Source organism: Odontesthes bonariensis, chromosome 17 (genome assembly GCF_027942865.1).
Source record: "Odontesthes bonariensis isolate fOdoBon6 chromosome 17, fOdoBon6.hap1, whole genome shotgun sequence".
In the NCBI taxonomy this organism is placed as follows: domain Eukaryota; kingdom Metazoa; phylum Chordata; class Actinopteri; order Atheriniformes; family Atherinopsidae; genus Odontesthes; species Odontesthes bonariensis.
The window spans coordinates 6,816,901-6,843,604 of NC_134522.1; the positions used below are offsets into that span (position 1 = coordinate 6,816,901).

At 41.1% G+C, this 26,704-nt stretch overlaps 1 protein-coding gene across 1 annotated transcript in view; it reads left to right on the plus strand.

Annotated features, from left to right (window-relative positions):
* ralgapa1 (Ral GTPase activating protein catalytic subunit alpha 1) overlaps positions 1 to 26,704 on the plus strand; it is a 72,578-nt gene that overhangs the window by 28,563 nt on the left and 17,311 nt on the right. Inside the window, exons 31-44 of the mRNA XM_075488060.1 lie at positions 248 to 358; positions 1,558 to 1,626; positions 1,719 to 1,856; positions 2,004 to 2,187; positions 3,168 to 3,286; positions 3,409 to 3,528; positions 4,574 to 5,264; positions 5,545 to 5,660; positions 6,828 to 6,952; positions 9,836 to 9,907; positions 10,061 to 10,184; positions 10,488 to 10,643; positions 14,305 to 14,463; positions 18,263 to 18,390. Coding sequence (XP_075344175.1) covers positions 248 to 358; positions 1,558 to 1,626; positions 1,719 to 1,856; positions 2,004 to 2,187; positions 3,168 to 3,286; positions 3,409 to 3,528; positions 4,574 to 5,264; positions 5,545 to 5,660; positions 6,828 to 6,952; positions 9,836 to 9,907; positions 10,061 to 10,184; positions 10,488 to 10,643; positions 14,305 to 14,463; positions 18,263 to 18,390 — 2,312 coding nt within the window. The remainder of the gene's footprint in view (positions 1 to 247; positions 359 to 1,557; positions 1,627 to 1,718; positions 1,857 to 2,003; positions 2,188 to 3,167; positions 3,287 to 3,408; positions 3,529 to 4,573; positions 5,265 to 5,544; positions 5,661 to 6,827; positions 6,953 to 9,835; positions 9,908 to 10,060; positions 10,185 to 10,487; positions 10,644 to 14,304; positions 14,464 to 18,262; positions 18,391 to 26,704) is intronic.

Genomic DNA, 26,704 nt, shown 5'->3' on the forward strand with positions numbered 1-26,704 from the left:
TTTTAAAAATCATGGGTATTTAAACATTTATCTACAAGCTTAAGATCTTTTCGAGCCCTTTTCCTCCCTTTACTGGACAGAAACTGCTGGTAGAGTAGATGGGCTGGTTTGTCTGCATCAAATTCCTACCAAAACATTTGTTTTCATTGCAGTTGATGATCTATACTACTGCATCTTGGATTGTATATAAATTTAACCCCGATACTAACTGTGAATTAACTTCAGCGCCGTCTCTTTTATTTCTTAGTACCCCAATAAAAATGTAGCACTGGTGGCGTCAGACATCCTTCATCTCCTGATCAGTTACGTGGATCATCTTCAGAAATTCCCCCCTGACACTCCAAAGAAGATTGTTGAGGTGAGACATGAATTACTCTATAAACTTGTGTGTTTAATACAGTATGTCCAAACACTTTTGTTGAAGAAATTTGTTGTTTGTTATGTCAACTTGGGCACTGACCTGATGCGAAGTACGCAGGCAGACACCATCTGTCTCTGCAGATACCTGCCTCCTGAAGTTGTCCATTCATGTGTCCTTGATTGAGTGTAAAGTGTTTGCTGCCATTAAAGTGATAGTTCGGAGTAGATTCACCCTAGAGTCATTTGAACCGTGACATCCAGCCAAGTAGCCCACCCGCAGTTTTTATTATCTTGGCTGAACATCAGCTGAGTTACCGAGTTATCCCGAATAGCTTAGTACAAGCGCTAATGGACCCTGGCAGTATCTCCAAAATTACCACACTAAAATCACATGCCATGACACCAAACTTCTACAGTAGTACAAATATGGTCTGTACTCACAAAACGATGCATTTGGAAGTTTGAAAATAGTCCAGGAATTTATTATTATCAACACAAGCCTGATAGCTTCTCTGCTGCTAAAGCTGGGTCGACGTCACTTCCTTGATCTGGGAGCTTCAAAGTAAGATGAGGGTTGATCTACTACTGTAGACAACAAAGTATATGCTATATTCTACATGATTTTTTATGAATTTTTATGTTGCATAGTTGTGAATTTATTTCATCAATGGAGAAATTGAGCAGCCTTGCTTTGTTGTCTACAGTAGTAGATCAACCCTCATCTTACTTTGAAGCTCCCAGATCAAGGAAGTGACGTCGACGCAGCTTTAGCTGCAGAGAAGCTATCAGGCTTGTGTTGATAATAATAAACTCCTGGACTATTTTCAAACTTCCAAATGCATCGTTTTGTGAGTACAGACCATATTTGTACTACTGTAGAAGTTTGGTGTCATGGCATGTGATTTTAGTGTGGTAATTTTGGAGATACTGCCAGGTTCCATTAGCGCTTGTACTAAGCTATTCGGGATAACTCAGTAACTCAGCTGATGTTCAGCCAAGATTGAAAAAATTTCGGGTGGGCTACTTGGCTGGATGTCACGGTTCAAATGACCCTAGGGTGAATCTACTCCGAACTATCACTTTAACTTGATGCTCTTTGTGTGCGTGTGTGTGTGTGTGTGTGTGTGTGTGTGTGTGTGTGTGTGTATTTAAACTTTTAAAACTTGGTAAATGCTATTTGATCATCTTCCTCTTCAGATTCTGATTGCAACGATCACATACTTGCTGCCCACTACTGAGTCGTCTCCTCATGAATTGGATAAGAGGGTAACAAAAAAAACATCTGTTTTTCCCTAATTTTAACCACTATGAAAGTTGTTTTGCATACAGAGTTAACATTATGCTTCTCCATGTTTCAGCTGGTAGTTTCCCTCCTCTTGTGTCTGTTGGACTGGGTGATGGCTCTGCCTCCGAAGACTCTTCTCCAGCCCGTACAAACACGAAGCCCTCCTGAGAGGGACCAGTCTACCAAGACTCTGCTCAGCTGTATTTACAAGGTATATCTGTGTGTTTGTGTCATCATAATATGGTCAATAACACAGGCGGTAGTTGGGTAGATTCTTAAAGTTTGATTGCACATCCCTTCTGTCTGTTCCTTTTATATCAGAGTAAGTGCAGTAAAGCATCATTCCTTCATCTTTCAGGTTTTACATGGTTGTGTGTATGGAGCACAGTCTTTCAACAGCCCCAAGTATTTCCCACTGCAGATGTCGGACCTGTTGAGCTCAGACTACGACCCGTTCCTGCCTTTAGAGAGCCTAAGAGAACCAGAACCTCTCCACAGTCCGGACTCTGAGCGCTCCAGCAAGCTGCAGCCGGTCACTGAAGGTAATTTATCGACCACTGCAGACTTCGGGGTGTCTTTGTAATGAGCCAATTTGTTTTCTACGCATGCAAATTAATGCATCGACACAGACTCACAAATGCACAAAATCTCTGCACAACATGACCCAGAAGGGAGGTATGTGTATGTATGCGAACCTGTCTGCATCCGTGGGAGAGTCTGAATGGTCCCCTGCTGTGGTCCACCAGGACTCAGTGACTGGTCTAATGACTGGAGGACCCCGATAGACCATGCTTCTTCTTTATTCCTCCTATCCTCTCTTCTCCTCTCTTCCCCTCTCTTCTAATCTGATCAAATCATTTAACTTTTCTGTTTTCTTTGCATTCTTTTTTTTATTTGCTGTACGTTGTCTCCTCCTCCTGAGCCCCCCTGAGGTTTAGGGAGTCACTGAGACTGTCTGGTCAATACATATCTGTACTCTCAGCACAACCTGTCAATAAGGAGTTGTTGGAAAGTGTGCGTATGTCACGGCGTGTGTCTAAGGATGCTGATTAACCAGAAGCTGCTGGCAGCACAGTGTGTGATGGCATTGGCTTCTTCTCAGCATGACGCTCAAGCTGAAAGTGTGTTTGTGTTTTTTTTCTAGTTTGTAAAGTAATTCCTTAAGTTTTGCAGTAACTTTGAACAAAAGCAAAAAGTTAGAAGAAAAACACTCAAACTTCTTCGCCCACTTTGGAACAGTAGGTTTAGTACTTTTACTGTTTACTATTAATGCAGATGCAAATCACCTCTCGTTCATTATGTTTACTCAACAACAATTTAGTCTGTCTGTTTGTAATAAATAAGAGGTGTAATTTAGAAATCTAAAATGGTAAGACACATAAAGTACAAAGACTTATATATGTATATATATATATATATATATATATATATATATATATATATATATATATATATATATAAACCAGTGTATGCAGCTGTTTTCTGCTTTCAGCTTTTTTTTTCTCCTGTTTTCTCTCTGCAGATCGTAGCCGTATTCAGCAAGGCTTGGTTTCCATAGCAGCCAGAACAGTCATTACCCACCTGGTCAACCATCTAGGACATTATCCCATGTCTGGAGGGCCTGCAACTCTGTCTAGTCAGGTACTGTTTCTTTCAAATCATTACGATCCAGATATATTATTAAGTCATACTAAAGAGACTGGATTCTGCAAAATGTCGAAGCTTTATTTAGCTTTTATTACACTATGAACCATGTTTTGCAGGTGTGTGAAAATCAAGACAACCCGTTCTGTGAGAGTGCGGATCTGGGACCAGAACTTTTCCATTCGCCCAACCTGCAGTTCCTGGTTCTAAATGGCTCCACGCTGCTCTCGGTGCTTCAGGTAACCCCAGCTGAAGGAAACTCTCTTGATGAAAGCTCACTCTTGTATAAAACACAAAACATTAAGTTTATAGTTGCTGTTGAAAATTAACTGAGCTCCAATTTTAACATCTTTATTCTGCCAATATTTTCACATTTTACACGGTCAACCCGACCCACACTGGATTTTGGGGTAGATACAAGTTAATAGGGAGTAAAAAATTATATTTTCTAGGTTTATCTAGATAATAGATCATAATAGATATCTTATCACAATTATCTTCGATAAACTTGAATCGTTTTACATGATGATTAATGATACAAGAAGCTGAATATTCCCACATCTTTTGCACTTTTTCTTGTCATCTTCTTGCATCTATTTCTTCTGTTATTGTTTAACCTCTAGGAGTCCGTCGTATAAATGTCCCTTATTGCTATATGTGCTTATAATCCCTTTTCCAAGGCACTACATATAACCTGATACCCCATGTGTTGCATATCTAAATGTGCAGAATAATCTCAGCTATCACATTGAAAGCGCTAACCAATAATCCATCTGAGAAGTCGGTGTTTGCTAACTTTTCAGACTGATAATTAGCTCGATAAATCTCAAAACCCACCGCGTACCCAACAGAACTGTTTTACACACACAAAAAAAATGTGAAATGATATAAAGATTATTTCTGTACGTGTTTCAATTGCTGAAAAATCAATAAAACGTGCGGCGGGTGTGCCGGCACAGACTTAAAGAAACTGTTTTATCTCAAAGGCTGAACTTCTAATAACATGATTGTTTGAGCTAATGGATAACAAGCATGTTGCCATAGTTGAGTGTTTATTTTCAGTATCAGTAGGGCTGTCCCATATTAAAGCGACTGGCCTACTGTTAACACTCGCGTTGCATTGGCCGCCCTCCTCATGATGTTTTAGTGCTCACTTTTGGAGTTTAGAAAAAGAAAAACAAAGCTCCTGTTGTCAAAATAAACAAATAACAATGTATTTTTCGATTATCTGTTAATTTCTTTTATATTTTGAAAACTTTAGTATTTTTCTTTGTTGTTTCCCAGATCCGATCAGAATCTGGAGTACCAGGAGGTGGAATGACAGCTGGTTTGTCCTCTGCTCCTGCTTGCGTTCGTGTCATCATCCGAGACGTAGCCGGAAAACACTCTTGGGACTCTGCTGTCCTCTACGGGCCTCCACCATGCACCCCGAGTAGTCCAGCACACACACTTTTAACACAAACACAGTCCCCTCACAGCACAAATCTTCATTTACGCACCCCACCAGGAGGACCACTGAAGAAGATGGAAGTGCAAAGAGAGGACAGTGAGGAAGATGCGCAAGATGAGAGCGAGACCGATGAGGGGGGAAGAGGGATGGAGAATGACGGGGAAGAGTTTCAGGGAGACGGGGAGTTGGAAGGAGAGGAAAGGGATGCCAGTGAGGAGGATATAGAAGAGCGAAGAGGAGGAGGAGGAGGAGATGGCAGGGAAGCAGAGGAAGGGGAGCAGCAGGAGGAGGAGGAGAAAGAAGAGGAGGGGGAGGAGGGGGAGGAGGAGGAGGAGGAAGATGAGAGGACTGAGCTTCGTATGGAGGGGGAATCAAGCATGGAACAGCATCTCGCTCCTCCACTGGCAAAGCGCATGTGTTGGGAGGCGGTGCCAGCGTGGGATTCGCTGAGGGAAGGAGATGATGCGCTGGATGAAATGCTGCAGTACCTGGGTTACTCAAGTCCTGAGTGTCTCCAGAGAGCAGGTATACATTTAAATCACTATTAATCCACAGCATATACTCAACCCACCCATACTTAATGTCATTAAAAACTTCAAATGCATCCATGAACTCCCACTATCATATACAGACGAACGATCCTAGTTTCAATACAAGCTGGAAAAAGTGCATCAAATCAAAGATGAACAGTGATGAACCAGGGTCCTGCAACAGTTTTAAAAGAAAAGACAAAAACTATTTCATCTACTCATGAGAAAAAGACGATGTGTCACAACTAACTTCAGCTACTCTTTGGTCCTCACAGGGATGCCGCTCAACATCCCGGCCCCTCCTCCAACATGTGTTTCAGAGAAGCAGGAGAACGATGTGATCAACGCCATCCTGAAACAGAGTGCTGCTGAGCGAGAGTTTGTCCTCCATGTGCGTAACGCATTTCTAATTGTTTAAACCTTAAGAAGTGGAGCTCCGGCTGCTGGGGCCTCACAAGCTTCCAGTTTGATTTGAAGTGTTTCGATGTCATCTTACCTCATTTTACAGGAGCAGCCCCAAACTTTTTATTTTCCATTAACCATTTTATATAAACATATACACAATTCACCCTTTGTCCCGTTTCACATTTTACATCTTATTACTATCATATTACACAGACCATTTTAAACATTTTAACCTACCGTAAATATACCGGCTGTCTATTCCGACTAACACAAGTCCTCGATATAGGCAAAAGTAAACAAGAATATATTTCTCACAAATATCCATTAACCTCACTCAGAGATTATGGTTATCTTTAACAACATCTATGAACATGTAAATCCGCATTAATTACGGTGTAAGGAACGACAGTGAACATCGGAAAACTAAGGTAATAAAGATACATAACACCTACTAAACTAAAAAATAAAAAAAAAAGAACATAAGTAGAGGTGTCAGGGTTTCAATATGAATCTAGCTACAGTTTTCCACTTGGCTTCAAACTTCTCCATCTTAAGTTGTAGTCTTGCTGTTGTTTTTTTCCATAATGTAGACCTTTCTGATTCCATCTCTCCACTGCGTAATACTGGGAGGTTGTGGTCTTAACCAGGCAGTTGTAATGCATTTCTTCGCTATCAGAAGCAAGACTCTAATCAGATATTTATTTTCTTTGCCGATCATATCTGAGGGAATTATCCCCAGAATATATACAGATGGGTCTAGGTCTAAATAGATGCCCAAAATACTCTTTATATCTATTTGCACTTTTTCCCAAAATTCGACCACCTTTGGGCAGTCCCAGAATATATGAGTAAAGTCTCCCACCTTTCCACAGTTTCTCCAACAGAACCAAGATGTCTTACCATATTTAGATGTGATAATTGGAGAGCTGAAGTAGCGCATTTTGACTTTCCAGTCAAATTCCCTCCATGTCGGACTGTTAGTTAACTTATGCCCGGAGCTAAATGTTTCCTCCCAATCCTCATCCAGTATCAATATATTAGCCTCCAATTCCCACTTCTCCTTAATCTCCTTGTTATTAACATTGGATTCATATTGTAGACTTTTCCGTCTGCTCCTTTAATTATGTTCAACTGAAACAAACTCTTGTTTCAGAGAGGCGAGGAGTTGAACATGAGAGCAGTGCAGCAGGCTGAGCCAGAGACTGAGACGCCACAGTCGGCCTTCTACTACTGCAGACTCCTGATCAACATACTGGGACTCAACTCCTGGGAGAAGAGGTGAGAGTCACACAGGCATACTGAAAAAACAAATTAAATTACAATTACAATTTGTATTTATTAATCTAGGAACTGTAAATCTGCCACCTTTGAATGCGTGCTGCAAGATGAAGATAAGCAACATCGAACGCGTTTATTCTTTATCCTGCATTCTAAGTTGGATGAGGCAACTTTTTAAGCCCAAAAGGTGGCACAGTGAGAGTTTTAAATGTGTTAAAGTGTGTTTCAGTGAGGCATGTGTGGGATGTCTTCTATAATTTTTGTCTTCTTTAGGACAAATAAAATGCTTGCTGAATGCAAATCAGAAAAAAAACATGTATTTTGAGCTCATTACGATTTTTTTTCTTTTCAAATGGTGCAGCATCTCATCTTCTCAATGACTCCAGGCTAAAATGCACAATGTAAGGTTGTCACTTTAAATGTGCAAGGCCAGCTAATGGACACTCATCGCTCTTTATTCTTTATCCAGGGAATTACAGTTTCTGCATTTAGCCCACACAATAGACTTCGTAGCAAATTGTGCTTCAGCGTGTGTGTGTGTGTGTGTGTGCGTGTGTGTACACGTGTAAAGGTGTGTGTGATCATGAGTATAGTGCTCTATTGATCAGACTCAACCCATTTGGAGTTAGAATAAAAGGAAATGGTTAAAGAAGAGCGGGATTTAGGATGCGGTGGCAAATCGTGAAAACGGGATGTATGCAGCACCAACCCTAAGACAGAAAAAAAAGAAAGAAATCAATGAATACAAAACAGTAGAAGGTGAAATTGGAAGGCTCAAGTAACTTGGATGTAAGAGGAAATAAAGGATGGATAGAAATAAAAGAAAAGAAGAGGTTATCTAATTATCTGTTATTGTCCCCTTATGTCTCTCCAGGTATTCATATGGGGCATTACAGGCACTAAGATACTGACACTCACCCATGTGTGTGCATGTGTAGCCCCTTTTATGCTTTTCTCTATAATCCAGGGTGTAAATGGAGTCTTTGAGAGCAGAGAATGAGGCCATTACCAAGTATCAGTTTAATAAAGAGCAAATTGCTCCCTCTCCCTCTTTATCTCCTGCGTTCTCTCCCTCTTTTTCCTTTTTCTAAGAGTGAAAAGAATGACGTGTCATTATCAGTCCACTCCAAGCTGCAGAGCTCGAGCCTTGGTTTTTATGTCAGCGGTGCAGAGGTTGATGGTTGCTCGTTGGCACATTTAAAAAAAAGGCCTTTGGATGAGTTACTCTGAATGAAAGGCTCTTGTTGTCATTAAAAACCTGGCCCCTTTTCTTTTTTGTTTCGATTCTGAAGGCGTAGAAGCTCTTTTCAGAGTGAGATGTTGCTTTAACTGGCCTTCTAAAGTTTGAGGATAAATCACTATGATATAGATCTTAAAAACTAGAGTTAAAGGGTTAATCCAGCATGTTACCCCCTGTGGTTGAGCAGCTTCTACAGTTTCTCCACGTGGATCGTTTCGTAGACCTAGATAATGTCATCAAACTGGCCTTGGCGCTCATGAACCCGAAATTATCAGAAGAAGCCAGTAAAGATAAAAATAACTACAAGATGTGCACCTCTTCAAAAAACAGCGAAGCATACGCCACTTAAAAAATGTACAGAGCTGTCAAATTCACGACTCCATGTGGTGCTAATTTGCGATCAGCTAACTTGTTCGTTGTTTCCGTCTGTGACAGTAAGTAAACCAAAAAAAGCCTGATATTTACAAGCTGAATGAGGGCCTATGGCTATCTATCTCACAGGCATCTGACGCACTACAGTCAGTCAACCAATTCCTTTCTTGGGGTTTTATACTGGGACAAGGACACTGCTCCAGTTACATGGTGTAGTCGACTGTTGTTTGATTTAATTATTCATGTAAATAAAAAATTCTAGAGAGAAAACCCTGGTTTTAGGCAGCTCACGAACAAGGTTTTCTTTAGACTTCTTTAGACTTTATAACACACTGAAGGACCAGGAAGAACCCAAAGCATAATGTATCATTTGGAGATATGGTTACCTCTTGTTGCAGCCTTTACATTGTTTTCTATTGTTAAGAATAAAACTTATAGGACAGACGGTCTCACATCTGACTCTAGAACACTTTGGTATCCAGAGGAGTTCATGGTGGACTCAGTGGCTGCAAGGTGCCCAGGTCCTGTGGCTGCAGAACCAGCCCAGATCATCAGCCCTCCACCACCGTGCTTGACAGCTGGTGTGAGGTGTTTGTGCTGATATGCTGTGTTTGGTTTCCTCCAAACGTGCTGCTGTGCATTATGAGCAAACATCTCCACTTTGGTCTGCTCTGTCCAAAGGACATTGTTCCAGAAGTCTTGTGGTTTGTTCAGATGCAGCTTTGCAAACCTAAGCTGTGCTGCCATGTTCTTTTTACAGAGAAGAGGCTTTCTCCTGCAGCCCTTCCAAACAAGCCATACTTGTTCAGTCTGTTTCTAACTGTGCTGTCATGAACTTTAACATTTAACATGCTAACTGAGGCCTGCAGAGACTGAGATGTAACTCTTGGGTTTCTGACATTGGGGTGAACTTGCTGGGACGTCCACTCCTGGGAAGATTGACAGCTGTCCTGAATGTTTTCCACTTGTGAATAATCTTTCTCTCTGTAGAATGATGGACTCCACATAGTTTGGAAATGGCTTTATAACCCTTCCTAGATTGATGGGCAGCAACAATTGCTTCTCTAAGATCATGGCTGATGTCTTTCCTCCTTGGCATCGTGTTAACACACACCTGAATTCTATTTTCACATGACTGTATATGTCTTGAGAGTCATGAATCATTCTTAATTTAATGGAAGAAATGTTACAGCAAATATTAAAATCCAGTTAATAGGGAGCGGGCAGGTTTAACTGTAACATGGATTATGTTGTGCTCATGTGTCTTACAGGAGTAACTTTCATTTGTTGAGGAAGAATGAGAAGTTATTGCGAGAGCTGAAAAATCTGGACTCACGGCAGTGGTAAGCAACTCTCCTTCGCTGCATTCCTCCTCCAGTTCCTGCCGTTCCCCTTTTCATTCAACGTTTTGTCAGCTCACAGTTCGAAGCGGCTGACGATCCTTTTAATAGCAGTTTCCATTTTGGTTTCCATCTTTTCCCTTCATTGTCTTTTAGCCGCGAGACCCATAAAATTGCAGTATTTTACGTGGCTGAAGGTCAAGAAGATAAACACTCCATTCTAACCAACACGGCTGGTAGCCAGGCTTACGAAGCCTTTGTGTCCGGACTCGGCTGGGAGGTAAGAGCACTGCTGCTCACATACACATTGTTTGTCTTCATAATAAGATAGTTATCTTTCAATAATGGTTCAAGGCCATTTCACGTTAGCTTCATTGGTTGATAAACTATCTACTTGGTGTTACAGCAGTCTGATGGTGGAAACACTGGCATTCTGAATGCATTTTTCTCTTTCACATTTTAATATTTTATCATGATTTACAGCTAAAAAAACTAGTTTATCCTAGACTCTAAAACGACCTAAGATTTTTCAAAGGGAGTGGAGCTTTTCATAGCATTTCCTGCATGTTTGTGTGTGCGTTAGGTGGACCTCACCACTCACTGTGGCTTCATGGGAGGTCTTCAGAGAAATCGCAGTACAGGCCAGACCACGCCTTACTACGCCACTTCCACGACCGAAGTCATCTACCACGTCTCCACTCGCATGCCCCACGACCAGGACCACAACCTCACCAAGAAGGTAACGCACCAGCAATTAACAGAGCGGTGACTTTTCAGCCGGGGCCAGTGAGGACGGATGAATACCTCCTGATGTTATTTCTGTTTTGCCGGAAGAGCGTGTTGTTGTCGTTCATATTTGGTGTTATCATACATCCTGGGTAGCCTGGACTCCAGCTGTCATCTGAGCAACAAAGAATACATATATATAGTATATATAGCATATATAGAGAGAGAGTATAAAGGCAGCTCTACTTATGTTTCTGTGAATACATTCAGAAACTGAACTTTTATCAGGATAAAGACGCACTCAGTGAACCTTAAAGTCCTTTAATTTTGATTGTTCACCTACGTGTTGTTTACTGTTTCCTGTATAACTTTGCTGATTACATTAGAGTTGTGTTTAAGTGGGTAAACGTATGACATACTGTTGGAAAGCTGAGACTCTTATGATTTTATTGATTCTAAGCATTAAAACAGCAGGTGATTGACACCTCTCTGGAGACTGTAGGAGCTTCATATTGTCTCCACAGGCCACAATAGCCAGAACAATCTGTGTTGTCCATCCATACCCCTCTTTTGCCTTATATACAACGAGCCAGTTATTAACAAGCTTGTTCGGTGCATTATTCATTAAAAGTCAATCTCTAGGACCAACAGACAGATCTGAATCTTTGAAGCTGCACTCACAGCAGCTGTAGCTCAGGAGGAGGTGCAGTCGTCTCCCAAAATGAGTCTCCGTGATTCCATTCCCCACTTCCCCTTTCCACAGGTCGAAATGTTTTTGGTCAATTCACAGAAACCCACGTTGCCTGCGCTGCATCCATTGGTGTGTGTGTGTGTGTGTGTGTGTGTGTGTGTGTGTGTGTGTGTGTGTGTGTGTGTGTGTGTGTGTGTGTGTGTGTGTGTGTGAGAGAGAGAGAGAGATTCATTCTGGTGGCCTCTTGGCTGCTCACATGGAACCTCGTCAGGCCAGTAGGTGGTTATTCGATACAGCCCCGACACATTTACAGTCAGGCTGTTACAAGAATGTGAATAAACGCCACCTAGACTTCCTCTGAATTTTTCCTGAGCAATCTGATCTGAATTCATCCTCAATCCATCCTGAGTGCATTCACACCTGTATTTACAGCTGTCCACTTATTATCAGATCAAAACACGAGATGAAATCAAATGTGAACAGAGTCTGTATGTCAAGAGACGGCGTAGTTTTGATAATTAGGATACCTTGTTGTTCCTTTATTATAACTTATTTTATTTCATGAGGAAAGAGAAGAACTTTTCCCTTTCTTTGGTCTTTTCTCAACCCTTCTTTTTTCTTCCTCTCTTTGCCTGAGTCTGACTTTGCGATTAGGTGCACTTACACACCAGTCAGCTGGTGTTAGGGCTTTTCCAGTGATTCTTTGGAGCAATCGTGTCATGCGTTTTGTGTTGTGAGGCGCGGGCTCGTATCTGTGTCTAGGCAGGCAGGTTTTATTTTATGTGTCTATGTCTGTTTGTGTGTAATCACACCTGTCAACCCTCAGGCACTGGGCGCTCTGCACATGGCCATAATGTCCCTTTAATCACATCATACTTCCTGCTTCTTGGCCTATCACATTGCTTCAGGCTACTGATTGGATTATCAGCGCCTGGCCCGACACCATCCGTCTCCCTGATCAGCTGATGGCCCCATCAAACATGCATAGTCACATATATACACGCACACACGTGCAGACGTTAAACCTATTTAACCTGACACAAACGCACGTCCACAAAGGGTTTTATTCACATCGGTCTGCGCAAATGACCACACGACTATAAATTTGTGTTAATGCCGGACAAAGGGGCGCGCACACACTCTTAACACGTGCTCCCCAACACACTCAAACACATACAGACGTATCCACTTAGAGGTTACACTGACTCACGTGCACACGTTCATACTGGCAGAGCTTTATCATCCATCCTCCTGCAACACACACACACACACAATCTGTTTAGTCCTCCGCAGGGCTCTTGTCCAGGTTTCCCTCTTAGCTGCGCTGTGTTGTCCCACTCATAACACATCTGCTCAAAACATGATTATTACAGGATTAAAGGGATATTACACCAGCTCATCACAGCATCAGAGGTTACATGCAAATAGTGACACTACAATTAGAGACCACTGGACGCGTCCGAGCCTCAAACTGTCACTGTTCGGACACCAAAAGATGGCGTTTGAAGCTTATAACTGTCACCCTTTAAGTGAAATAGTGGAAGAACCCATTAGTTCTCTGTGTCAATTTGAGTTTTATCTTCCTGACACACACAGAGGGAAGTGCCTCTAAACGATTAAAGTAGAACCTGATGGATGAATCAACTTAAGGTCTCATTAGTCAAGATTTGTCAAATAAAGAGTGAAGTCAGGCTGTTTAAGCCTGTTACTCAGCCAAACGGGTGACGCCACTTCCAAAGATGATCCCAAGCTCAGTTTTATCTAAAGATGTTTAATTTCATTTGTAGGGCCGGGCGAGTTAACTCGTTATTATCGCGTTACAGCATTGATTATTTAACTCTGATAAATATTTTATCGCGCATTAACGCATGTTTGTTTCAGCGTTTTTTTTGAAAATTTTAAAAAACTAAATTTTTGGAGGGCTTTTGTGCCTTTTTAATGGATAGGAAATTTTAGAGAGACAGGAAAAGAAAGTAATTGGCGGATCCACCAAACATGGAGAAGAGTACGGAACTTTTACTCGGCCATTTTCATTTTAAAGTTCTTCCAGACGGCGGAGTCGACAGAACCAAAGTCATCTGTAAACACTGCCAAGTTGAATTGTCTTCTCAGCGAAGTAGTTCCAGTCTAAAATATCACTTAAAGGCAAAACACACAACTGATAGCAGCAAGTCATTCAAGGAAACAGACAGTGGAGCGAGGCTTCTACATAAAAACTACAGAAAGATGCTGATGTTAAAAGTGCGTTTGCACAACAAATGTTATGGCACTTTCATTCATATGGCAGCACATTTAAAATAAAACTAAATGCTAAAAGCTATACACTACTTTTGAATTCATTTTTGGGTTTTGCGTACAAATGCGATTAATCGTGATTAATCAGGGAAATCATGTGATTAATTAGATTAAAATTTTTAATCGTTGCCCAGTCCTGTTAATTTCACATCTTGAAGCGCTATGAGAGCTTTCTGTAAGGCAAAAAATAAAAAAAGTTTGGAGGGCCATTGTGTTTGTCTCAGTGCCAAAGGCAAGACTGAAATCCATCTAAAGGTGTCTGACAAACCAGAAATGTGTGTGTGTGCGTGCGTGTTTATTTTGTCAGACATCAAGGTTAATGACTGAGCTGTCACCAGCCCTGAGTGGAGCCCGCTGAGTGAACATGAACCCCGCACACACACACATCACCGCACAGCATCACACATGATCCCATCTGTCTTCCAGCCCGTACTTCATCTTTCCGGGGCTTCACTCTGTCTTGTCGATGACTCTCCATCTTCAAACACTCACTCCATCATGCTCAGGGCCACCTACACCACATATACACACTCAAAATCAAAAGCCTTGGGTTATGATGGATACAGGCTCATTGTGAGAGACCCTGTCTGTGCATGAGTGCATGTCTTTCTTTGTTGGCATTGGAGCTTGTGTTGTTTATACAACAAGAAAGAATATTAATTCTCTTTTCTCCTCCCGGCCCCTCCAGCTTAGACACCTGGGCAACGACGAAGTCCACATCATTTGGTCAGAACATTCCAGAGACTACCGTCGAGGGATCATCCCAACTGAATTTGGAGACGTGTTAATCATCATCTATCCCATGAAGAACCACATGTATTCCATCCACATACTCAAAAAACCAGAGGTAAACACATCTCAACAACCCAAACTACCAGTTGCCATTATTTGTTTGGTTAGTTTTTTCTCAGAATCCTCTGAAACACTGTACATGCCTCTGAAACAGCAGGTTATTTCAACTCATCATTGAAATCCGGGATGATAATTAATGCCCCTCGCTGTGCTAATCGGTAATAACTAGACTTGCCACCTTTTGTGGAACTGTAATTGTTGTGCAAATCATCGGCCAATCAGTGAAATCGTTTCCATAGTAGTGGTATGGCTCAGTGGATGCCACTACTGGAACTTTTGAATGGCTTTTCATGAACGCTGGTGGAAACATTCACAAGTATAAGCGGTGGAATTCTTCAGGCTTTTCCTTCAGTTCTGTTAAGAGGTCAACATGGATTGTTGTCGGTGAGATATCTGCTCCAAATTTTGGATGTGTTGCAGCAGGTGAAGTGCACTGTGACTTCACAGCCGCTGGCTGTACACTGCAGCCCAGACCAATTCGTCAGACAGACATCCTGCTGCAAAGCAGCCTAATGCGTTCAGTATGCCTGGTACTTTCGTGGAAACACAAACTGTTGGTGGTCTGAAGCTGTAAGCTGACTGTAAGTAATGTTTAAAAGCTGGAAATCATAAGTGAGACTAGGCATGGTTACCGGTTTCAAGGAATACCATTAAAAAGTCAAGGTTTCAAAACTACTAAAATTTTCTGTCATACCGTCCCTGCGGTATGAGCGTTTTTTTTTTTAAAGTTTTTTTTGGGTTTTTTTGTGGCATCTCATCAGAGAGAAAGTGGAGGTCCCTCACGCCGTGTGCAGCTGCAGCGTAGTGCCCCTCCGCTTGCTGTGAGTGACGAGCATGCAGCTCTGCAGGCTGAAGGAGGCGAGCCCCCCGAACCCCCCCCCCCGTCAGTTTTTTGGTTGCCGCATAGTCGTGCACCAGTCAAAATGTGTATCTTGGCACGCGCGTAAAACGACAAACGGGATGGACCAATTCGACTCCACACTCAGCGTAGAAGTGCAGTACAGGCGCCTGTACGACTGCACTGAAACAGCATAGTGACCACGTCAACTCCCAGAACTCATTGGCAGAACTTTGGGGAATTTGCTGTCGTTTCATTCACTGGAAGTTGCTTTGAGTATTATGAAAAGCGCTAAATAAAACCAATAGAACCGATTGTTATTATTATTATTATTATTATTTGCATTCTGAAAGTAATAAGATAATTCCCAAGTGTGTCCACTGAAGCACACTATTTCATAACTAATGCAAAAGTTTTCTTGTTTTTAAATACAGACATTCAAAATACACATTTTAGAGCTGTAATCATAATACTGTGAAACCGTGATATTTTTGCCTAAGGTTATCATACCGTCAGAATCTCATACCCATGTCTAAGTGAGACACAATTCCTGTGAATTTGATCAAAATCCAGATTGTTTTTGGGGACTTTCCACTGTGGGAGCATGAATCATGCGAATCAATGCTTTCAAAGACTGCGATCAGTTTATTGTCGTTTTGGTTTGTCTGAGAGAAGAAATACAAACTCCGAGTTACCTCAGAATTTATTAAATGGTTCAAGGTTCACGTTACACAGCGCTGTGGACCTCTCTCTGCCAGGAGGCCTGATCAGAAAAGGGGTTCCACTCTTTCGACTTGGCTTTCCCTGATTGGTCCTTGGTCCGATATCAGCCTCGTGCCCCATCTCTGCTCCATTCAGATGTCTTCTCTCTGTGTCCGGTACTTTTCCACCATAGGCTTCATCCCACCTGTTTTAAGCATGTAGCAGTTTCTCTCAACACTCAACTCAGTCTCTTTCCTGTTTTCATCCTTCGCACCGTGGGGTCGATGCTTGTTCCCTTCAAAAAAGGAGTGTATCTACTCTAATATGTACAATAAAAGGTCATATCAAACCCTCAACATTATCCACACTGGTTTACGGTGCTTCTGTGCTTTTAGATTCACCCATAATTGCTCATTTAGTTTCATAATTATTTTAGAAGAAGACTTATTTTCTTCAACTTCTTCATTGTTAAAGCACCCAGGGAGAGCTTTTAGTCTGATGCAGCAACAGAAGGAAATGTTAGGAATTTGTCTGAACTCAGCCCCAAACAGCTGAAAATAACCCTTAAATAAGGCTGATTATATTAAAAGGCACACATGCACTTAGGTAGAAGCCACAAAATTACTAAGATCTGAATACAGTGAGACAGATATTCAGAGCTCAGGTTTTATAAAACCACAGCAGCGTGTCTCCTGTCATCATCCTATCATCATTACACAGTGCTGGAAATTCAGCTTGAATTTCTTCCATTTTTATTCAGTGTTTGACACGTGCTTGAATTTTGGATGAAGAACCACATGAAACTGTAATTGTTGTGATTTAATAGTTTAGTTTTTAGGTACAGAAACAATGAGTGACTGTCCTTTGAGTCTGTGTCTGAACTGTATTGTTGATTTATTTACATTTTAATGAAAAAAGGCTCGTGGAGCTTATACACCGCCTTCCTCAAAGGCTGATACGCTCATATCTTAAAACTTTAAGTAAAGAACTCAATGACATTTTGGTAATTTGTAAAGTTACTGTTTCATTTTAGCCCAAAACAGGAATTTAGGATGAAAAGTGACATATTTCTTTAACTTTTTTGTATTTACGTCTCATTTCGCACCCTTGTGTAGACATAATTTTTGTTCTTTACAGCAAAGAAACTTCTGAATCTATGTCACGAGGAATTGAAATCATCATCTTGGATGTACACAGTCTGACACTGTTGTAGTGCATGTGATTTATCAGCATGATAACTCACTGGAAAAGCCTGAAAATGCTTAAGAAGTGCTTGAATTTGACTTTGTAATGTAAACCAGGCCAACCCTTTCCCATCCAGGCTCGTGGGAAAAAACTCAAGTTAGCCTTAATCTTTGACTCTAATAAAAACGAATTAAAGGAATAGTACGTGGCATTATTTCACACTTTTACATGAGAATATTTTTATATTGGTGATCTTTATTTATGATTGATTTGTATTTCTTAAACGTAGTTAAGTTAGAAAGTTGAGTTTAATGCAGTTTTTCCACAGAACGAAACTGAGAGTTTTGCTTTTATGAAGACTGTTTAATCTCAGTTCGTGACATAAAACCGTCTCTGAGCCAAATAAACTTCTGAAATCAATCATCAGCATAGTTGTGAATTCATTTTCTGCTGTTTCTGCTCCATATTCTACACTGATGATGGAGACTTTACATTATATAGATTTTTGGTATATGATTTTATGTTTCCTACCAGACCACACAGATATGCATCCGTATTGACTAACAATCCTTGAGAGTCTTGCCCCAAGTCTTCTTGATCTGGTTAATGTATCAGTCTAAAACACACAGACATTAATACCACAGCACTGATGGCATAACTCTATTTCAAACAAGACCTAACACAATAAAATGCTGCTTTTTTTCTCTATGACATAGATACCGCAGCACTAATAACATAATCATGTTCTCTTTCATTCATTCTGCAAAGGAAAAATATTGAATTATCATGAATCCAAGAACAAGTTAGATAAGATAGCTCTTCTGTTGTTGTCTTGAAAGCACATGGCTTGGAGTCCTGGTCCACAAACAAACTCAATTAAAGCCTGACATTATTCTCTTTGGTGGATTCCACAAGCAAAGTATTGAATTAAATCAGAAAGCCATAGCCTGAATCAAATATTGCATCATTTAAACAAAACAGTTTTGTCAATCATTGTTTGAACGGCTTGGTTCACTAAAACCCAGCAGCACAGTTTTATTTATTTTTTCTTCATCTTTACTTTTCGTAGGTGCCGTTTTTTGGTCCGCTGTTTGATGGTGCCATAGTGGACATGAAGATTTTGCCCACCATGGTTAGAGCCACAGCTATCAACGCAAGTCGGGCTCTCAAATCCCTCATTCCTCTCTACCAGAACTTGTATCCTTTGAAATCCTCAGTTATCAAATGTGACAGATTAGGATCACAAGCCAAAGGTAGGTCGTGAAAACCCTTTTTTCTTGTTGTTTTTTGTGTTTCCATGTTGTCAAAAGCAACATTTGTGGCATTTTCTTACTTGTTTTCAACTTAAATGAACAGCTTCAGATCTGGAAAATCTTGAATTCTGTGGTTTTTGAAATGCTTAAAGTGTCTAAGTGAAGTCTTTTGTTCTGTGTTTGCATTCAGAATGCTGTTGAAATTCCAGTTGCTACACTTTACTGCAATGTGCTGCTTTAGCTGTAAATATTCAAGCCAATCTGTATTCTTAAAAAAGGAAGAATTGCTGCAGACCTGCAGTTCTCTGGAAGCTTGTTTCACATAGATGTTGCTTAAAAATGCCAGAGGCTTCTTCTTGTTTATCTCGAACTCTGTACATAGAAAGCAAATATGTTCACAATGACCAAAGATGCCTAAAAGGTTCATAAAGTCCCAGAGGATATGAAATTAAGCCATTTAAACCTGTACAAACCAACAGCAGTATTTTAAAATCAACTCTCTGATGGACTGGAAGCCCGTGTAGACCTCAGGACTCACTTTTCTGGTCTTATTGAGGACTCGAGCAGCAGCGTTCTGAATCGACTGCAGCTGTCTGATTCATCATTTACGCAGAGCAATACATGAACATTTACAGCATAAAGGTCTGTTGAAGATGGCTGCATCGAGCAGCTTTTCTGAATAACTCTGAGACATTAGTCCTTTAATCCCTGAAATATTCTTCAGGTGATAGTTAGCAGACTTTAGAAACTGACATGGCTGTTGAAATCGAGGCCTGAGTCCACCATGAAATCCAAATTTTTTGGCTTGATTTGCGTTTTTTTACCATTTAAAAACTGAAACTAAGCAAACATTGTCAACCTGTTTTCCCCTTGGTCCAAAAGCATCGACCTCTGTTTTGTCTTTGCTTAACTGAAGGAAATGTTTTCATGTTTTGTTTTGGCTTTTTTGAGGGCTTGTAAGGGATTATAATCCCACAATGATATGGTGAAGTAGATTTTATGTCTTCTGCATAACTATGGTAACGTATTTTGCTACTTGGCATAATCTGAGCAAGCAGGAGTGTGTAGATGTTGAATAGAAGATGCCCCAGAATCGAACCCTGTGGAACTCCACTCAGATGTGTAACAAAATATCCTCTCGCTGGATTTCTGTTGCCGTTTTTTATTTGCATTTAGAAGATGTGAATAAGCAACATCTAGTGCTAAAAAAAAAAAAAAAAAAAAAGCCATACATTCCAAGAAGACTCATAGATACTAGTGGGAAAACTTCACATCTGATCTGACACACCACTTACTGATTTTAGCAGGCAAACTGTAAACTTATGTGTCTTTTCAGATATGAAATGATGTCACATATATTCCCTGAGATGAAAGTAATTCCTGAAGAAGAGCTATTTTCACTGCAGTTGTTGTAGTTTTGTTTCTCTTGAGGTCCTGTCTAATAGTCAAAAAACAAACTCCCATGGTCTTTTCCTAAGCTCAAACATTGCTTTAGATTCTTTGTCTTTTGCAGTCTTTTCACATTGAGACAGGAAAATGATTTCATATTAGAGATAATATAGACTATTATTTTATCTCCAAAGTTTGTAACTGAAAAGGGAAAGAAGAAATAGGCTGCTCATACTCATCTACCTGTTCTCATATTTAGCCACATGAATTTATAGTTGGGATGACTGGCTGAACATAACCGGAATTGTGGGACGAGCTCTTTTTCTCAGTATTTGGAGAATTTGAACATCTCTTATCTTGGCTGCTACACAGATACGTTCAGGTACTTTCACTCGATAAGAAGGTTCCTAAGTGAAACAGACCACTTGACCGGACCTCTAGTTTCTAGCTAGGACTACTACCACAACTGAATTATAACCAGTTGATGAAAATGTCTGATTCACGTTTAAAAAAATTTTTGTGGCTTTTCAAAAGATTACTTCAAATTTGCTTTGCTTGTGAACAGAAACCCAGCTGCAGTCTTTCACACAAGAACACTGGAAAACTGTGTCTGGAGTTGTCCGTTCACACAACTAAAACCTACTCTGCAGTGGTGTCTGGGTAGAGGGCATTGAAGAAAAGTATTGTGAGCTGCATGTAGTGCTGTTATCTTTTGAAAAACATTGTATTGTATTCACTGCACTTATGACATGAACAGTTTTGGTTTTTCCTGCCCTATTTTCTTCCAGAAAATCTTGATTCTTCATTAAATGCAGACAGATTTCCGACGCCGGCTTTAGGGCCACTAAAGCTTGACTTCCCTGCTTTTAAGTCTCAGGATATATCTGCACTGTTGTGTGTGCTGCTGAAATCTTTGCCCACGTTTGTGTGAGTGAGAATGTTTTCTATCGCTCAGCTCTAGGATTAAGAATAGCAAATCGATGTCCAGAGAGGTTTGGCTTTCAGGTTATAAGTGCTGGTGTGATAGAGCTGTATTTAGTCGGCTCTCAAGAGCTACATATCAAGTGCACAGCCAGACACAGAAAGTTAGGATATACTTTTGGTGTGTGCATTCGTGCATGAGTTGAGTGTGGAGTGCGTAGACAGTTTAGTGTGCTTGATCCGATGTGATGGTAGTTTGTTTGGAAGAAGCCCAGCGGTCGATACTTATTGATGACTCTCCTCTATAGCCCTGTTTCTAAATGGCAGGCTTTGCTCTCTGGTCTCATAGAGAGACGTGCACACTCACAAACCTCCAGACAAACATCCACGTTCAGACACACCGATGATTACACTCACACCGACAAAACCACCTCAGAGATACAATAATGCAGGAGCATCCAGAGCAGGGTAAGCACATAAACGCACGTTTGTTTAAAAAGGTAGGCAGGCCGGCAGTTTGATCTGTAACGATAGTTTTCGATTGCATGGTGGCAACAACTTTAGTAACCATGACAGCCGATCCTATGAATTCCGGTTGAAACTTACAAGCAGTGTACAGTATGCAAACACCAACTTCTTTTTATCAGCAAATTTTCCTGCAATCTTTTCTATAAGCTTTTAAGTGAGAAAAAGATGGGTCTCTTTCTTGTCAACGTGGATCTACATTCATTGACATAATTTATTGATCATAGTGAAGTTAAAGCTCCAACCAAAAGTTTAGTCCGCAGACATGTTGATTGAGTTGCAGCAGCACAGAGGAAGACTTCGAGCATGTACTGCATGAGACAGCTGTGTCAGAGAGGGATGGGCGGTTTGAACATCAGACAAACCTGTGCACAGTCTAATTAAGCTGCCAAAAACGTTCATGACGTGGAACTCTTTTTTTTTTTTTAGCACGATGAAGGTCGAGCATACAAATAGATGCTAATTACAAATCTTAGCTTTGTGCCGCCCCCCAGCTGTTGATCAGCAGAATATGCAGCGCTGACAGCAGGAAGTGAATCCCACAGTTCTTCCACACACAAGTACACGATCAAAACGTGGCTCAAAAGCACAATTAATGTTTAAAAACTCCCCAGAGTATGCTGAAGGAAGGAGGTGTAAAAAGAAGAGCCCCGCTGTAACATCTCAGATTTTTCTGATTAGCTCTTTTGTCGACGCCCTGCCTTCTTCCTCTGCTCTTTCTTTGTCTGGCTTTACCTTCTCCTTCTTCCTGTTGCCCCGTCATCTACGACGCTTTGTCTCTCTTTGCTCCAGGGTTTTCCTCAAACCATTGTCTTTCTCCTCACCTTATCCTCCTCCATCTCTCCTCACCTTCTTTTTCCATACATACAGTATGTGGTGGAGGTGATGTTAGCTTAAATTATGGGAACCGATGGAGGAGGCTGAGCTAAAGTGACCCCAAGGATTTTATTTTGTGCATATGCACCTTCTTTCACATATTTTTGTCTCACACTTTGACTCCAGCCATCTGAAGTGACTGTGCAGACATGTGGACTTGCAGAAGTGAGGCTGGTTGCACAGACTGTGTGTACAATGTGTGTGACAGTGTGATTACACACGTGTGTGGCGTATCCTTGTTCAGGTGGGTGTTTGCGTGTGCCTGCTAGTGTCCTGGTGTGTATTGATTGGTGGTAGCAGCAGGTCGATGTCTCTGACAGGCTGAATTACAGTAATCAGTCATTATTGACTCCCCAGCTCTTTGCTACACTCACTCCTCTCACTCTATCGCTCCTTTCCTTTTTTGCCCTCTACTTCTGCCACTCCTTTTTATTTCCTTGGATCCTCTTATATATATATGTATGTATGTTTTCTCATCCTTTGTTGTGCTCGTGTTTTTTCTGCTCCTGTCTTGTATCACTCTGTGCTCCTCATCCTCATTTTTTCCATCTCCCTCCTTAATTCTGCCCCTGCACTGCCTCTCTTGTCTTTCTAATTTCCTTATGAGTGATTTTTTTTTCTATCTCTGTCATGTTGTCTGGTTTTCATCTTTTTCAGATTTGTTTATTTTCCTTTCTTCATTCATTTTTTTCCACACGGCCTCAATGTCCTAAACTGAGAGAAACTCTCTTCATGATGTAATAACAGTCCTTTAAAAAGAAAGGATGCTTAACAACAAGATGCACGAAGAAGGGGAATAATATTAGTTCCCTTTTCTCTCAAGTTTTCCAGCTTTAATTTAACATTACAAACTGATAGAAAATGCCATTTTTACCATGTTGTGCTGTAACTACCATGTTTGGGGTGGCTGTAGCTCAAAGTATTGGAAGGTTACGGGTTCAATCCCAATCTTATCCAGTCTGCACGTTGATGTATCCTCACATTGCTCCTAATGTGTTTCTAATTTGTAAGTCACTTTTGATAAAAGCGTCGGCTAAATAAATGTAATTTAATCTAATTTAAAAGACTGTAAATCAGTTGACGAGAGATGTGACAGTCATAGATTAGCATAATAAACAACATTCAACATTCAAGACACTGCTGCTGGTTAGGGCACATTGTACATATGAGGGTTAAACATCCTTCTGCATGAGTGTTTTTATATGTTGCATAAAGCTGTGTGCTCCATTGTAACACAGAGGGATGTCATTGAGGGTCTCAGACAGAAAAAATGGGGGGACAGAGAGATGGAGGGCAGGTTGGCGGGACAAAATATGTCAGCGATAACTGGCATTTTTCTCTTCTTTCTTTTTCTGTCTGCCCTCTTCCCTCCCTCTCTCTGTCTCCTGGCCCTCAGGGCAGTCCATCTGCCTTTTCTCTCTCTCTGATCTTTCATTCACCATGACTAGAGCCATCCAAGAGCACACAAAACACCAAGACAGAGTGCCAGGCTGCCGGGGCAGCTGTGTGTGAGCACAGCTCTATCTTGCATATCAGCTCGTTGCAGCAAGAAAAAGCCATCCAAAAGTCCCCACACTCTTCATATAGCCCACACTGAGTTCATGTTAGGATGAAAATGCACCACTGACCCGCAATGCACTTGGTTTTAGGAACTTTATTCGCCCTCTGATGACTCATTCACAGTCAGGGATGGGTTACCTACCACCACCAGCCCGCTGAGCGATACAGTCCGTGATCTTTGAGCATAATGCTGTATACGAGTCATATCTGACGTCACAATAAGGCTCGAGATGCTTCTATATCAGAGTGAAAACTGATTTTAACAGGATTATGCAATCCAGTGTGAAGTCAAAAAGCAGACGTGGTGTGTTTCTGATCAAAATATGCCATTTATTTCATATTTAATCTGTAAAAGTTCACATAACTCAACTTACTGAAGGTAGACCTACTTTGTTACTCTGTGATGGAGATCCTAAATTAGACCACAAACTTGCCATCTAAAATGTAGGAAACCTAACAGCTAATGAGCAATAAACACACCAGCAGTGACTTTCTTTGCTCTTTCACTCTGTTCAGGTGAACATTGGTTCTAAATGTTGATAAGTTTCGGCTTTATCAGGTGAAACTGCCCCGTTAAAGTTGAGTTTTCTGACCACGAGTTTTGGTCCGAGTCCCAGTTTGACCACGGAGGCCAAGGTTCACCTGAGTTTTTGAGATATATGTATGATTGCCTCTCTGTCTGTGTGTGTTATGCGGACATGTTAGTCGGTGTTCAGTGTGCAGGCCGTGGCTGTCCTCCATCTGCTCCCGGGTGATTGTGGTTCTGGGGAACAATGTTGGAGGGACACTAAGCTGTTACACACACAGGGACACACAACACTGCCAGCAAGTGTTTGTGAGTGGATGAATTTTCAAATGTACATCATCTATCCATACACTTGTGCACATGATGGCGTTTGTGTATACGTTTAGCTCTCAGGATTAGAGTGTGTGTGTGTGTGTGTGTGTGTGTGTGTGTGTGTGTGTGTGTGTGTGTGTGTGTGTGTGTGCGTGCGTGGGGACATCCCCTCTAGTAGTTGATTGGCAGAGATAGCTGCACTGAGGCTGGGGTCAGCATATGGCTCAGTATGATAGCGATGCTGTGTTTGTGTGCACAATGTCTGTGCATATGTGTGTCGCTGCCTTTTTCTCTCTTTCACACTCTGTTCCCAGTGAAATGATGGCAGCTCTGGGCATGTAGTGCTATTATCCCCATATTCACACACACAAACACTCACACGCGCACCAAGGGCAGCCAAACGCCCAGCGGCCTGCTTGGCTTCTCTTTGCCAGCTCCCAGAATACAGCCTATTGTCCCAGCGAGGCTACAATCTGCTGTGTGCGACGGCGAATGTGTGTTTCACGCCACAGTAGAAAGGTAAGGGTAGACCCTTAAAAAATTGAAGACATTTTCCCATCGCTGATGCTGAAATGGGGTCATGTTATCATCAGATTCTTAAGGGAACCTTTCTTTTAACCTGAAAGAAATCTAAACTGATGCCAGCGTCTTATTTTATTTGGCACAATTGTGCAAATGGAGATAAACCTGTGACATTTTTAGTATTTAAAAAGATAATTAATTGCTGGACCTTAGTATAAACCTACAAATCGTACATATCTGTAATAAAACGCACAAAAAAAGGATATATATGAACATATTTTATCCAGCTTTTCTCACTGAAAACACAGCAACCCTCAAGCTGCTATAATGGCAATTTGACAGCAAACCTTCACCACACGCTGAGAGGTATTTACTGTTCAAAGACCTCATTAGGATTAGGTTAAGGGGTTGTGTATTAGTGAGAGTTAAGGGTAAGGAATTGAATATAAGTCTGTGTATGAATAGATGCGGGGGGGGGGGGGGGGGGGGGGGGGGGTGATTGTGGTTAATTGTTTCCCGTCGGGTGGATTGAGGAAATGAAAAGAAAGGAATGAGGATAAGAGGTCCCGGCTAATCTCCTCCACTTCTCCTCAGAGGAGTGTTTGTTTGTGTGCGAGGCTTTCGGGACAATGGTCCGTTCAACAAGCACAGATTAACATTTCACTGATGTTACAGTCGGAGTGCATTGATGTTTTTTAAATTATGGGACACTTTTCCTTAGATACACTTCAGGAACTTATAATAACACATGTGAAAATCATGAGCTCTAGATTCTGAATGATATTTATGGTCTCTGCTACTTTGATATTTATGTTCATGTGTCTGCACGTGTGTGAGGTTTAAAGAACTGTGAATTGATAATTATAACGATTATTGATTTTAGATGGATTATCCAAGCAGAAACGGGTGTTACACAGACACACAACGGCATGACCGCCATAGTTCATACACTGGCCTGAGGTGTAAATTAGCATGAAGAAAATCACTTGATATAATTTTATATGGTTTAATTTCTGAACTAGACGTTTGCTGTCTTGAGCGAGTGCGTCTGTGTGGGGGTTTGTGTGCACGCACATGCCTGTCTCTGAGAGCTGTGCAGGCACATGAGTTTTAGACATCAGTGACTCGGATCACATCTCATTGAAGCAGACCCCCCTCCGACTGGTAAACAAGCTAATCTGCAGTGTGTGTGAGTGTGTGTGTGAGTGTGCAAATTCATTTCGGGGCTGGATGTGTGAATGTAAGTATTTTTATTTGATGAGGTGTTTAAGATTCAGGAGAGGATCTCATGGATGACCGAGACCAAGAAGTGCAGCGCAGCAAACTGTGTGTCATGAGCTCTAATAGCCGCCTTGAGTTTAGCCTTAAAGAGACAGTAAAATTGAGGATTGGGGATATTTATGAATAACTGACTAATACCTAATCACTGTTAATTTGGAGGCGAGTAAACGCATGATAAATAAGCTTATAAGGATCTCTGTATCCCAGCAGGTGTTTGAGGGTAACAAAAAGAGCGTATGCAACTTATTATTTCAATGATTTGATTAATCTACTAATTATTTATGCGTTAAAAGCAAAAACAAGAAACGTGTGTTACAAAAAAAGTGAATAATTCCCTAAATTCAAC